This window comes from Talpa europaea, assembly GCF_964194135.1.
Source record: "Talpa europaea genome assembly, chromosome: 4".
Lineage (NCBI taxonomy): Eukaryota > Metazoa > Chordata > Mammalia > Eulipotyphla > Talpidae > Talpa > Talpa europaea.
In genome coordinates, this window is record NC_140070.1 from 2,034,017 (window position 1) to 2,047,495 (window position 13,479).

The following is a 13,479-nucleotide window of genomic DNA, read 5'->3' on the forward strand; positions in this document are numbered from 1 at the left end:
CGGCCAGTGGAGCTGCAGGTTCAAGGCCGCCTGCCCCCCGCCCCCTCCGCCGCAGAGCACCCCCACCCGCTGCAACCCCGAGGGCGACGCCCCGCCTGCCCCGCGCAGCGTCCTCCACGAGGATCTCCTGGTGTCTTCCTCCTCTGAGGACAGCGATGGGGACTGAGACGCCCTGGCCGCGGACCCTGGCCCGCAGGCGCCCCGAGGATGCCCCATGACAGGCGGGGACCCAGGGACGCCACAGCTCGCTGCCCCGCACCCTCGTGGGTGGGTTTACTGCAGACTCTGCTCACCCGCCGCGAGCGCGAGGCTCCTGTCTGCGGCCTGGGATGGGGGCTCCCTGTGCCTTTGGCTCTTCCTGGAGCGCAGCCGTCGGGGGCCTGCGCCCCAGTCTCGTCTATTAATAAAGTGCCCTGAAACGCACGCGGGTTCGCGTCTCTCTTCTCCAAGCAGCACATCGCGCAGCGCCCCCGTTCCCTCCCGCACAGCTCCCCGTGGAGACCCTTAAGAGTCTGAGCCCAAAACCGCCCCCGGCAGGCCCTCATTCCGGCAGCCAGAGGACCCCAGGGCCCCCGCGGGGTCTCCCCCTTCTGACGCCGTCTGTGCGTGTCTGAGGCCAAGGACCCGGCCATCCTGGGGGGGCCCGTAGGAATCGCTCTCCTGGAGGAGCTGCCACCGCAGGGCGGGTGGGGGTGGGGAGCACCAGGGACGCTGAAGGGCGGCCTAGGCGCAGGACCCTTGACACATTTCTGGGGGCGTGGTCACCCCAACTCTGCACCTGGGCAGGGACCCCGAGGGGGAGGAGCACTGGGCCTGAGTGCCCTGGGCTTGGGCGAGGGAGGGTCTCTCTGGCTTCCCTGTGGGGTGAAGCAGAATCGGGTCCAGCCTGGGCTTCACTGTGTGAATCTGGGGGAGTCCCTGGGGTGGGCCCAGGGCGTGCGGAGGGCGCCCTGCCCCTGCCCGCCACCCCGCGCTGACATGTGGCCGGGGTGGTGGTGGCCGAGTTATCGTCGGGCACCTGCCCCCGCTTGTTTTGAGCCGAACACGAATCAGTTTCCTGCTCTTAGTAAAGTCTTTGAAAGTGAAATTTGTGTCGGGCTTTACCTTCCACGCGTCGCGAGTGCGTTGGCACACATCCCACCACACTCACTCATTTGCACACAAGAGTGTGTTACTGAGAGTGAAGAGGAGCTGGTGAGACACCGTCTTATTAGAGTCCAGCCCCCAGCAGGAGGCTGCCCGGTGCTGGCCGCCCCAGGCTGGGCAGGGGAAGGACAGGGCGGCTCCCGCGGCCGCGGCTCCAGCACTCTGGAGGCCCGGGGGCAGCCAGCCCCCTGAGGGAGCCCCAGCGCACGCCCGGGAATCCTCGGGGTCTGTCTCCCCCGCTGTCACGGGGTCCCCGTGGCTCAGGACGTCGGGGTTGAGGAGCCGGGGTGGGAGGGAAGGGGCGGGACGCCAGCCGGGCGCAGCCATCTCGCGGCTGCAGCAGGACAGCCCGGCGCCAGCCAGGCCCTCTCCCAGCTCCGGGCCGGGCTAGTGAGGACACAGCGCCCCCCTTCCCCAGGGCCCCCCTTTTCGTCGGCACGTCATGCCCAGGACCTGTCATAGCGACTGGCCGCCTCCCTCGCATACCACCCCCGCAGCACAGGGTGCGATGGAAGAGGAAAGTCAGGGGACACACCTGGGCCACCCAACGCTGCCCCATCCCCAGCGACACCCCTCCTGGGACGGGCCGGGGTTGATCCAAATACCTGCAGGCCCGGCCCGCGCCTCCTTTATAGCCCCTGGCCCCGCTCGCCCTGAAGCCCCCGACCCCCCCTTCCCGGGTCACCAGCCTGCTGGGCAGCGCTGGGCGTGGCCCCTCCGGGCTGGCATCTCCAGGGGAGTCTGGCGCCGGGTGACCCTCTCCCTGGGCACGCACGACCCCCCAGCCCTAGGCGTCCAGGGCGCCCTGAGAAAGCTCAGTGGGGCTTGGGCTGACCTCTGTCTTCACCCCCCGACGGTCATGAGGCGCCTGCGGGGACGGGCGCACCTGGGCGCACCCCGGAGCCCCGGGGTGAGGGGGACACGCTCCGAATTCCTGAGCGCGCGCGGGTCTAGGGGTGGGGGCTGCAGTGGGGCTGGGCAGAGCCGACGCTGCTTCCCCCCAAGGGAAGCCCGAGGACGCGGGGCCTCGGCCAGATTTCAGGGAGTTCGGGTCGTTCATTTTCTGAAGCCTAGAGAGATCAAAGTGACCCACTGCCAGGGGTGCGGACCCAAGGGCTGCCTGCCCACCCACTTCCTTCCTGCCAGCGCCCACGGGGGGACAGCCCGGGCCACAGCGCCCCCCTAACCCGAGCCCTCCACAGAATGGCGGCAGCCCAGCCCCCCCACATCCCCCCAGCCACATCCCGGTTCTGAGGGCAATATCCCGGGGGCCACTCCCCGAAGCAGGTGCCAGAGGTCACGCCCTGGGGCCTCTCCAGGGAGCGCTGTGCCTCCCTCCCTCAATCACTGCCCCTCACCCCTGGGGCAGGGGTTGTGGCTCAGGCGTCCCTGGGCCATGTGGCCACACCCAGCACCTCCGGCTGCAGGGGCCTCCCGGGGCCCGCGGTGGACACTGAGTGGATCCTGTCTGTCCCGGCCAGCGCCCGCCCCACTGTGAGGATGGCGGGCCCCGAGGGGCTCTGTCTCCCCAACACCCGTTCTGCATCTTCCCACCTCGCAGGCCCAGGCCAGGCCCTCGGCTCGGCGTCCGGACCTCCTGGGACCCGATCAGAGAAACCTCGTCACGACTGTCTTGAGTGTGCAGCTTCCCTTGAAGATATTTTTTAATCCCGAATCCTTGGGAATGAATGATGTAGCCGCCTGTGTCCATCCCGCGGGCTGCTCCTGAGTGCAGCGGGGCCTCCTGCGAGCTCCCCGAGAGTCTGCTCCTGCCCTTTGCGCCCCGGCCAGAGGAGTCACCCCAGCCCCACAGGTGTCCGGAGCCAACTCCGGGCTTCTCAGACCCTCTCCTGTCCCTGCCAGCTCGTGCTGATGCTGCTCTGACATGCGGGGACAGGTGGGGTGACGCCAGTGGAGGGTCCGAGCCGCAATTTGTCGTCCCCAGCCCTATTCGGGTCCCGAGCCCAGGACGCTGAGGGGGTCGGAAGGGGCCTGATGACTGTCCCTGTCCAGCCGTGGGCAGCTGGGGCGCTGAGTGCCTCGTCAGACTGCACCTGTGCCAGGTCCGGCCCCGCAGACTGGAGGGGGGGGGGGTGTGAGACAGCGCCGGACTCCCCGGGGAGCTGCTGGCCCGGAAGGGCCACGCCCAGCGCTGCCCAGCAGGCCGGTGACCGGTGGGGGTCGGGGGCGGGGCCTCGTCGCGGGGCGGGGCCAGGGGCTATAAAAGGGGCCCGGGCCGGGCCTGCAGGTCATTCGGAGCCAGCAGTCCTGACGCGCGCATCGTGCAGCGGCTCTTCCTGACCCCGGCAGGGTAGACTCCGGACCTCGCCGCGACTCGGAGCTTCGGCCTCAGGACTGGACGCGCTCGCAGCCTCTGGACCAGGTGCGGGGACCCGGGAGGGCTGACCTGCCTCCCCTCCAAGAAGCCGCTCATCCCTCCGGCGGGGCGCGCGTCATGGCCCCGGGGCCTGCGGAGACTACCGGCTGCCAGGGCCGCCTCGGGCGCTGGCTGGGGTCCGACCAGGTTGGGGCCGGGCTGCGCAACCTGGGGAACACCTGCTACGCCAACGCGGCCCTGCAGTGCCTGACCTACACGCCCCCGCTGGCCGGCTACCTGCTGTCCCGGCCGCGCGCGGCCTCCTGCCCCCGGCGGCTGTCCTGCACGCTCTGCGCCATGCGGGCGCACGTCTCCCGCGCCCTCCTGCACCCCGGGGAGGTGGTGTCGCCCGTGAAGGAGCTGCTCGCCGGCTTCCATGCCTGGCGCCAGGAAGATGCCCACGAGTTCCTGATGGCCACCGTGGGCGCCATGCAGGGCGGGTGTGTGAGCGAGCTGGCGGCCGCGCACCCACAGCCCCAGGACAGCACCCTGGTGCAGCGGCTCTTCGGGGGCTACTGGAGGTCCCAGATCCAGTGCGTGCGCTGCTGCGGAGTCTCCACCACGCTGGAGCCCTACCTGGACATCGCCCTGGACATCCAGGCCGCCGACAGCGTGGAGCAGGCTCTGCAGGACTTGGTGAAGCCGGAGAGCCTGGACGGGCCCGACGCGTACCACTGCGCTGCCTGTGGCGACAGGGGGCCCGCCGCCAAGACGCTGGCTCTGCACGCCACTCCCCAGGTCCTCATCCTCATGCTCAAGCGCTTCGGCGGCCCCACAGGCGGCAAGGTGGCCAAGCCCGTGCGCTACCCACAGCGCCTGGACCTGCAGGCCTTGCTGTCCGAGCAGAAGGCGGGGGCCCTGGAGTACGAACTCTATGCGGTGCTGGTCCACGCAGGCTGGGGGTGTCACCAGGGACACTACTTCCGCTACGTGAGGCTTGGGAAGGACCGGTGGTATCGCATGGACGACTCTCAGGTCACCTCCTGCAATGTCTCCTCTGCCCTGAGCCAACAGGCCTACGTGCTCTTTTACATCCAGAAGAAGGAACTGGACAGGGCCAGCGAGCAGGACTCACCTGGTGGGCCACCCCCAACGCTGACCACCACAGGTGTGGACCTGCTCCCTGAGGCCCATCGGGAGCCTGTGGGAGACAGGCCTCCTGCGGTCCCCGAGCCCCAGGAGCCTGTGCGAGAGACCCCGACCCGGCCGGTCACCTTGGACCAGTGGAGAAAGCATCAGGAGCACGAGCGACCCAAGCCTGCCCTCAAGCTCAGGGAGGTGGACCGTGCCCTGCCCGCCGACGCGGTCGTGATCCACCGGCCCAGACAGCCCGCGGGGTCCAGAGCGGGTCCTGCCCAGTGCGACACTGGCCAGCCGCAGCTTTCAGCCTGGGCACATGCTGCTCAAGGGCCAGCCCCCATGGGCAGAGCCCCTGGCATGGGAGGAAGAACCAGAGCCACCAAGGGGAAGAACAGGAAGGCCCAGAGGGTCCTGCTTGCCTTCTAGACACCGACACCCATCTCCGGTCGCCCAGGCCGAGGTGACAAGAGCACATGAACACCCAGCATCCTGCGTGTCCCAGGGGAGACCCACCCCGCCACAGCCACCCAAACCCAGTGCTCCTCACCCTCAGCACCTTGGACAGGACCCCGGATTGCTCCTTCCCCTGCCCAGCAGCAATGGGATTCCCAAGCACTCCCCAGCTCCGTGTGGGCCAGGTGCAGGAGCCCAATGGAATCCCACTCCTGGCACGGGGTTCCCTAGTTTTGTTCGCACCTGATCCTCCAACTGTGGCGGGGGAAGAAAGGGCAGCGCCCCGGGCTGGGCGCAGGTGGCCCACACAGCACACTCAGCCTTGTCCTAGGATGAGTTTTACTGCAAAGCTACTCAGCTGTCCCCAATGGAAACCTGTTCTGCATCCAACGAGTCGCTCTCCCGCAGCGTGGAGTACAAGGCGGGAGCAGGAGAGCCTCCCGGCACCCGTGAAGGACACCTGGACCTAGCAAGTTGGGCGTGCCCCCGGGCAGGAGGCAGCGCGCGCCATCCTGGAAGGACCTGAGCCTCAGGAGCCAGTGCATGGAGTCACCATGGGGTGCCTTCTCCTGCGCCTGTTCTCTGTGAACTCACAACACTGTTTAATGTAGCATGTACGTTTCTCTCAATTAACAGTGTGTGACCAAAGCGATACGGTACAGCTGAGGTCCCCCAAGGGGCACACAGCATTTCTACCTTCTGAACCTTCTAGAGGACCTGTTGAGAAAGAGATCCATAGTGGTTTCTGGGTGGCGCCGTGGGAGTTCAGTTCCTGATAGGATTTAGTCTGCTTAGAGATGCCACAGCAGAGTGGGTGGTGGGGGGAGGGTGAGAAGCACCAGGGATCCCTGAAGCAAGGCCCCAGGGAATGACTGGTGGTAGCTGTGGCCCTTTCCTGCAGGGATCACTTACCCTCTGCACCTCTGATGGTGACACCCTTGGGGGTGGGGCACCTGCCTGCTGTATTTTATGGGAGTGGCCTTCTTGGCATACTTCTAAGTTCTCTGATAGCAGGCATTGCCTGTAGCCCCTCGTTTTCTCTGAAGAAGGGAATGTGGGTGGTGGGAGGGATATCTAGGACTAGATGGAGGGGTTGAATCCTGTGATAAAATTAACCTAGTGACATCTGGCAAGAGGGAAAATGATTTTGAGTGATTTGGGAAAGTTACCTTATCCTTCCCAAAAGATGAATAAAGATCAAATGTACCATACGTGCCATGTGTGTGCCCATTGTTTTTTTAATCAGAATGTGTTTATCATTTCTTGCAGATGCTTTTGCCCGCTACTAAGACATATAATTTTTGTGATGATATTTGTCATGGTAAAAGTTCTGAGTAGTGTCATGAGGATCAGGAGCTGAAGATGGGGTGTCCTTCGTGACTCAAATGTCCGCACCTTCCTCCCTAGTGGGCACCTGTTTGTGTTTTGCTGCTTTCATTCTGCAGAAATCGATGATCACGGCCATGGGTGCTCCATTCTGGAGACCAACAGTCATTAGAAAAGCGGGGGAAGTGATCAGATCATTGTTCGGGCCATAGCCAAAGCCTGCAATCATGGCCTGGGTGTGGGCTGCTGCTCCCTTCCAAGCCGGGCCTCGTAATTCTGCAGTGAGACACCGTCTCTCCCACACATACTTAATGTACTTTGCTCATTTATATCAGACAAAAAGTTTCAGAATTAAAGCAGAGTTGCTTATGCTGTCTTTCAACAGGAAATCTGATGGGGCCTCCCCCATGGCGCAGCCAGCAGCCTCTGCACCACAGGTTAGTTTTCCTGCCTCCCACGGGGGATGGGGGGTTTCCCACAAAACAAACACACAAAAACGAATGTACAACAACAAACAAGTGAAAACAAACATAAACAAACAAAAACACAAACAAAATTAACAAAAACAAACAAACAAAAACAAACAAACGGACACACCCGGGTATTTCCATGGCAGGTGCCTTGATCAGGCTCTTTTAAAAAGCTCCTGGGCACGAATGGGCACCCAGAAGGCCCCCAGGTACGGGGGAGTGGAGGGACCAGGGCGCACGGGAGGCGGGGTGCAGGGGGGAAGGAAGAATTAGAACGCTACATAAATGAACCCCCCAAAGGTTAACAGACCTGAACACAATTGTTGATGGGAAGCAGACAGCAATTTGGCTTTAAAGTCTTGTTTCAAATTCAGAAAACCAGGAAGGAGACTGAAGCCACAGGCACATCCCGGGGATTCCCGGCCAGGAAAGCCTGGTGCTAACTGTTAGCGCCTGATCATTATCAGCTGTTGCCAATTAAACTGAGAGGTTCGCTTCTTACTGTCCATTCCCCTGGGGGCAGGAACACAGCAGGGGGATCTACCTGCTCTTGACAGAAGTGCCCGTTGCCCGGAGCCATCTGCGGCCTCTGGTCCACCGCAGTGGCCTCGTAGACACGCCAAGAATGAAGCCCTCAGCTCATTTCCACCTTAGAGTTGAATAAACTGAGTCACAAAAAGACTGAGTAGCATCTCCTGGACTGTGACGGTGGAAATGAGAACCCGTGAGGTCTGTCTCCAGGGTCTGGACTTATTTGTTCCCTGAAGCCCTTCTTCACACTTCTCTTGTCTCTGCCTCTCCAGCCAAGATACCAGAATGTTGAATTTTAGTTCCTCCTCCTCACATGACTGTTTCCACCCTCTCTGCACCATAGAATCGCTTTGGGGGGGGGGGTGTTTGAAAACAGTGGCTTATCACTGTGAGGCAAAACTGTTCACTCACAGGGTCTCGGGATGTGAGTGGGGACGGTAGCAGTTGGGGAGAGCACCCACCAGTTGAGTTCTCTCTTGGAAACATTTCCCCTTGAGGCTTGAGTTCAGTTTTCAGGTTTGTTCAAAGGGGACGCATGTGCAATTCCTTTGTGAGAACTTTCATTCTGCAGTACATTGCGGGCTTCTGTGGTGTGTGATAGCTTAGGGGGTGCAGCTTGCCTGAGTGCTCTTGGCAGAGCTGCTGTGGAAGGAGAAAGCACTGGCGGGGAGCTGACTGGGTGCGGAGCTCAGGACTCACCCAGTCAAGGTACTGGATATGGTCATGGGACGATGAACTCCCGCCCCCACTTAGCCCAATTCAGAGGCTTCATGGAGAAATTCAAGGAGTGTTCTGTGGCCTGGAGGTGCTGAGCTACCCCTGCCTCTAGTCTGCAACTGTCCCCACAGAGCCGGGGCTGGTGCTGACGCAGTGGTGGACATCAGTGTCATTGGTACTGCCCCCCGCATGACCTCGCCAAGCCAGGGCCACGGCACACTGGAGCAACCAGGCACCTGTGAAGGATCTTGTGTCACCCGCAGGCCAGGACAGAGAGCGCTATGTCAGTGAGGAGAGAGGATGCGTGGGGATGAGCTGTGTGGAAGGAGCTGCTGGGAGAGACTCTGAGTTGGGCTAAAACTTCGGCCCACGTGCCAAGGAGCGCAGACCTAAACAGGTGCCTACAGCTGCATAAGGACAAGCAGATCTTCAGCTCACTAGACTTTTTTAGCAACACGGTTTACTCACATCTTTACAAATCTATTGCAAACTTTAATTTCTTACAAAATTCTGCATACTCCCAGCATCGGTTCAGTATTCCCAGACCACTTGACTATCTTGGCGATTTCACCCTATCCCTCGGAAATTATGTCTATTCTTAATTATTTGCTAACTTGCATATTAAAAGATTCTTAGAGTATTTTTCTCCTAGATTTCGTTATCTGGTATGAAATCTAGCTGAAGTTTTCTCCTCCTTGGATTTTGGACTACCGTCTCCTTGGTTTGAGAACCTTCTTTCGTGACACTGAGTGCTCTGTACAATCTGACCCCTCCTATGTGCCACAGAATGGCTCTGGGAATAAGGGTTCTGTTGGCTTTTAATTGAATTGCTTCTGTGTGAATTGCTTGGTAATCCTCAAGCACATTCATCGCTCACATCCTGGGTTAGCAGTGACTCGTTCACTGAGCTTTCTTGTGCCTACGTGACTGGTGCTTGGCTGAATATTTGTTCACATGGATGACACTCCCAGGCAGTCTGACCTGTGTCAATCCTCTAGTGTGTTTCAAACGTACAAATGTGGCTGAAGACAACCTCATTCTTTCTATGTACAGTAGGAGTTCTCTCAGGTCATCGAAGGTCAGGCCAAACTGAAGGTTTTGATGTCATACGTGTGTATTCACGGCCACATACATGTGCATATGTCAAGTTAGAAAGTCTAGAGGATCTTCCACATCAGTTGCAGTATCCCTTCAATGTATGAGTCTTTGGTGTGTTTAAACATGAAAGCTATGGTTGACGTCTCTTAAATATAATGAATCATCATTGTATGTCATCTCAGGTCAGAATATTCACTAAAAACACTCATGTTCTCTCCATGGTGGATTCCCTCGTGTCGTCTAAGGGCAGAACACTGACTGAAGGATTTCCCACACAGCTGACATTCATGCGGTTTCTCTCCAGTGTGAGTCAGATTGTGCTTTCTAAGGTCAGAGCTTTGAATGAAGGCATTCCCACAGATGCGGCATTCGTAAGGTTTCTCTCCAGTGTGAGTCATCTCGTGCCGTCTCAGACTGGGGCAGGTACTGAAGGCTTTCCTGCACAGATGGCATTCACAGGCTTTACCTTGACTGTGAATGTGCTTGTGCTGATGAAGTCATAGCCGGCCACCAAGGGATTTCCGACACTGCTTGCTAATACAGGGTTTCTTTTCCATGGGGGCCGATAAATGTTTGTTCAGTGTGGAGCAATAAGGGGAATCTCCCATAGTGTTACATTCAAAGGGAATCTGCTTTTGGGAAGGAGAGGAAAGGCTATTAATGGTTTTCCATATACATCCATACATTCATTATTTTTTATATATATATATATATAAAATCATTTAGTGATGCCCTTCAATTAAAATCTTTCCAGTGTTAATTCCTAACGAGTTGCACAGTTGCCAGCACACAGGGCCTGGGCCGGTCCTCCCAGGGAGCCAACGGCCGTCGCCCACGGGACCGTTCCCTGGGAGACGTGGAACATTGTCATCGACTGGAAAGGTTTGTTCATTGGGATTAGGAAGCACATTGTCTCCTTCTGCTTCTATGCACCCCAGACACGGCCATAGCAGGGGGGCGGGGGTTCGTTGTGCTCGTTGAGTAACAAGCATGGGCACGACCTGGCGTGCTCAGGCCTCGCTGCTGGGTGACGTCTGCACCCGTCTCACTTTTAAATCCATCCCCTGTGTTCAGGAGCCCCGGGGGATGGATGGTTGAGCTTGGCCCTGAGGATGGGATTTCGCCTTCCAGTAATGAATCACCAGCTGACTGAGGGCTCTGCTCTGTGCCTTCAGCCCGGGGAGCAATTCACGGGCAGCTGAAGTGTGTGTGGATGGACGGCTGCTGGGAGGCCGAGTGCCTTTCCTTTGAGGTGAAGGTCGGGGGCTGCAGAAGTGAATTTGCGCCGCTCTGCTGCAAAAGAAAGAGTAAAAATTGATGCTGAGCAGCAGGTATGGACATGAAGGCGCGATGGTGCCCCGGCCTCGTCTCCACGCAGGCGCCTCCCTGCCCCGCCTCCAGCACCGCTTTCTGGGTTCTCTGACGCCGTCTGTCCCCTTGGGAGGCCGTGAGCGTCTGCTGGCCTCTGCAGCCCCAGCACCTGGAATCAGGTGGAGGAAGTGGGTGACTCACAGATAAAACAGAGGAGATGGCGCGCTCGGCCTGGGCCCACAGGTGCTGGGGCTACATCAGCCCGGCTCACACAGATGCCTGGGCTTGGGGCCAAGATCCTGGTCTCTGGGGTAGCAGGACAGCCAGTTTACTGTGCCTCAGGGCAACACCGCTCCTCCAACTGTGGCGGGGGAAGAAAGGGCAGAGCCCCGGGCTGGGCGCAGGTGGCCCACAAGCACACTCAGCCTTGTCTTAGGATGAGTTTTGCTGCAAAGCTACTCAGCTGTCCCCAATGGAAACCTGTTCTACATCCAACGAGTCGCTCTCCCGCAGCGTGGAGTAAAAGGCGGGAGCAGGAGAGCCTCCCAGCACCCGTCACGGACACCTGGACCTAGCAAGTTGGGCGTGCCCCCTGGCAGGAGGCAGCGCGCTCCATGCTGGAAGGACCTGAGCCTCAGGAGCCAGTGCATGGAGTCACGATGGGGTGCTTTCTCCTGCGCCTGTTCTCTGTGACTCACAACACTGTTTAATGTAGCATGTACGCTGCTTTCAATTAACAGTTTGTGTCCAAAACGATACGGTACAGCTGACGACCCCCAAGGGGCACAAAGCATTTCTACCTTCTGAACCTTCTGAGAAGACTTGTTGAGAGAGAGATCCATAGTGGTTTCTGGAAGGCAGCGTGGGATTTCAGTTCCTGATAGGATTTAGTCTGCTTAGAGATGCCGAGCAGAGTGGGTGGTGGGGTGAGGGTGAGAAACATCAGGGCTCCCTGAAGCAAGGCCCCAGGGTATGACTAGTGGTAGTTGTGTCCCTTTCCTGCAGGGATCACACACCCTCAGCACCTCCGATGGGGACACCCTTGGGGGTGGGGCAACTGCCTGCTGTGTTTTATGGGAGTGGCTTTCTTGGCATACTTCTAAGTTCTCTAATAGCAGGCATTGCCTGTAGCCCCTCGTTTTCTCTGAAGAAGGGAATGTGGGTGGTGGGAGGGCTATCTAGGACTAGATGGAGGGGTTGAATCCTGCGATAAAATTAACCTAGTGAAATCTGGCAAGAGGGAAAAAGATTTTGAGTGATTTGGAAAAGTTACCTTATCCTTCCCAAAAGATGAATAAAGATCAAATGTACCATACGGATGTGTGTGTGCCCATTGTTTTTTTAATCAGAATGTGTTTATCATTTCTTGCAGATGCTTTTGCCCGCTACTAAGACATATAATTTTTGTGATGATATTTGTCATGGTAAAAGTTCTGAGTAGTGTTGACACCGGAATTGTCAGGTCTAGTCCTCCAGCCAGGAACGGATCCCAGGCTGCAGGGCAGTGCTGAGCCCCAGCCGCTAGACCCCCCCAGGGTTGGTGTCTCACGAAGCCGCAGCAGGAACTTCGCAGACGCTCAGGCAAGCAAGCGAGAAGAGGCAGGTTCGTTTATAGAAAGAAAAAGTTTATTGAGGAGGAAAAGAGCAGAAACCAGGCCTGGGAGGGGCAAGGAAGCCAAAGTAGAGTCGTGTCTTAGGGAATATATACCTTTTTTCCCTCATTATTCTAAAGCTTCCCCAGTCTCTTTGTGATTGGTCAGTTCTCGGCTGTCTCACTCAATTTGCTACTGAGTGCGGGATCTTCACATTCCTTATCTAACAGCTTTCTCTTTCCCCATTAGTTGCATCTTTAAATTTATGGCCCAGTCCTCTGGATGGGCATCCCTGCATTGAAGTTAAACAGCTGCCCTTCTAATGTGACCATAAATTAAACCACTCTCCATTTCTCCAATCTCCGCCTCCCTTTATCACCTGAAGAAAACCAGGACCATCATTAACAGTATTAATATTATTCGTGGTCCTGGGGTGTTTGTTTTCCTAATGGAATTGGTTCTATTTCTTTGGTTTTCCTTATCTCTGAAGCCTCCCTAAATTCTTCAGAGGTCCCCTCCTGCACTGTCCCTAAAACTGCCTAATAACCCTAGCTTGCCCTGTCTCATTTCCCCCTTTTACAAATGGAGCCCTAACTGCAGTTAGGGAAAAGGGACGTAGGTTTGATCAATGACTGCTTCCTGCTGAGAGTGGGCGATGTGGGGAGACAGTTAGGGTTCCACAGTAGGATGTCGATTTAAGGGACCCCGGAAGATGGACCGTGGAGACGTCATTTTGGGTTTTATTTGCAGGACCATTTGGAGCTTGATGGCCTCCAGGCGAGCGGAGATGATTCCGAGGAGAGTATTAAGGATGCAGGGCCCAAACAAAAGAACAATAAAGAGAATTAGTAAGGGAACGAGAAAAGGGAGTAGCCAGGACAGAAGTTGTCCTTTTATAGAAGCAAAGATTGCTTGTGTTCAGCTAAGCCCTTGCCCTGTTTGTTTTTTTTTTTTTTGAGATCATCCACAATTTGTATATTTTTTTTTAGTATTTTTAAATTTTCTTTTACCTCATGAGAAGTATTTATTTAAAAGCAACATGTTTTATTTAAGAGGGCACAAACTCCTTTAACTTTAGCCATCAGCAGGTCTAGGGTTCTGCGATTTTATATTACCACTAAGACTAGAGATTTTAAGGAGCAATGTTGGGCTAGTGCCCTAAACCCTTGGAGGTGTTGTAGCCAAAATGACAGAATGAATGAGACCTAGGACTTCAGTACCACTTTATGTTTAGTAGCAGCAGCTAGGAGAGCCAAGGTGGCTGTGGAGGCTGCTAGTTTGGAATTTAGTTACAATTTTCTCCATCTTAATAGTTAGGAAAACAAAACTAAAAATGTATAAACAAATAGCCTTGTAGCCAGCAAGGTAGCAGTGTTGT

At 57.3% G+C, this 13,479-nt stretch overlaps 1 protein-coding gene across 1 annotated transcript; it reads left to right on the forward strand.

The window, feature by feature from the left end:
* Positions 1-3,601: 3,601 nt before the first annotated feature.
* On the forward strand, positions 3,602-5,029 carry LOC311169879 (ubiquitin carboxyl-terminal hydrolase 17-like protein 6; the record flags this gene model as incomplete). Its single annotated transcript, XM_084232122.1, has 1 exon — positions 3,602-5,029. The coding sequence occupies one exon, from the start codon at positions 3,602-3,604 to the stop codon at positions 5,027-5,029; it is 1,428 nt and encodes a 475-aa protein (XP_084088248.1).
* Positions 5,030-13,479: the final 8,450 nt, after the last annotated feature.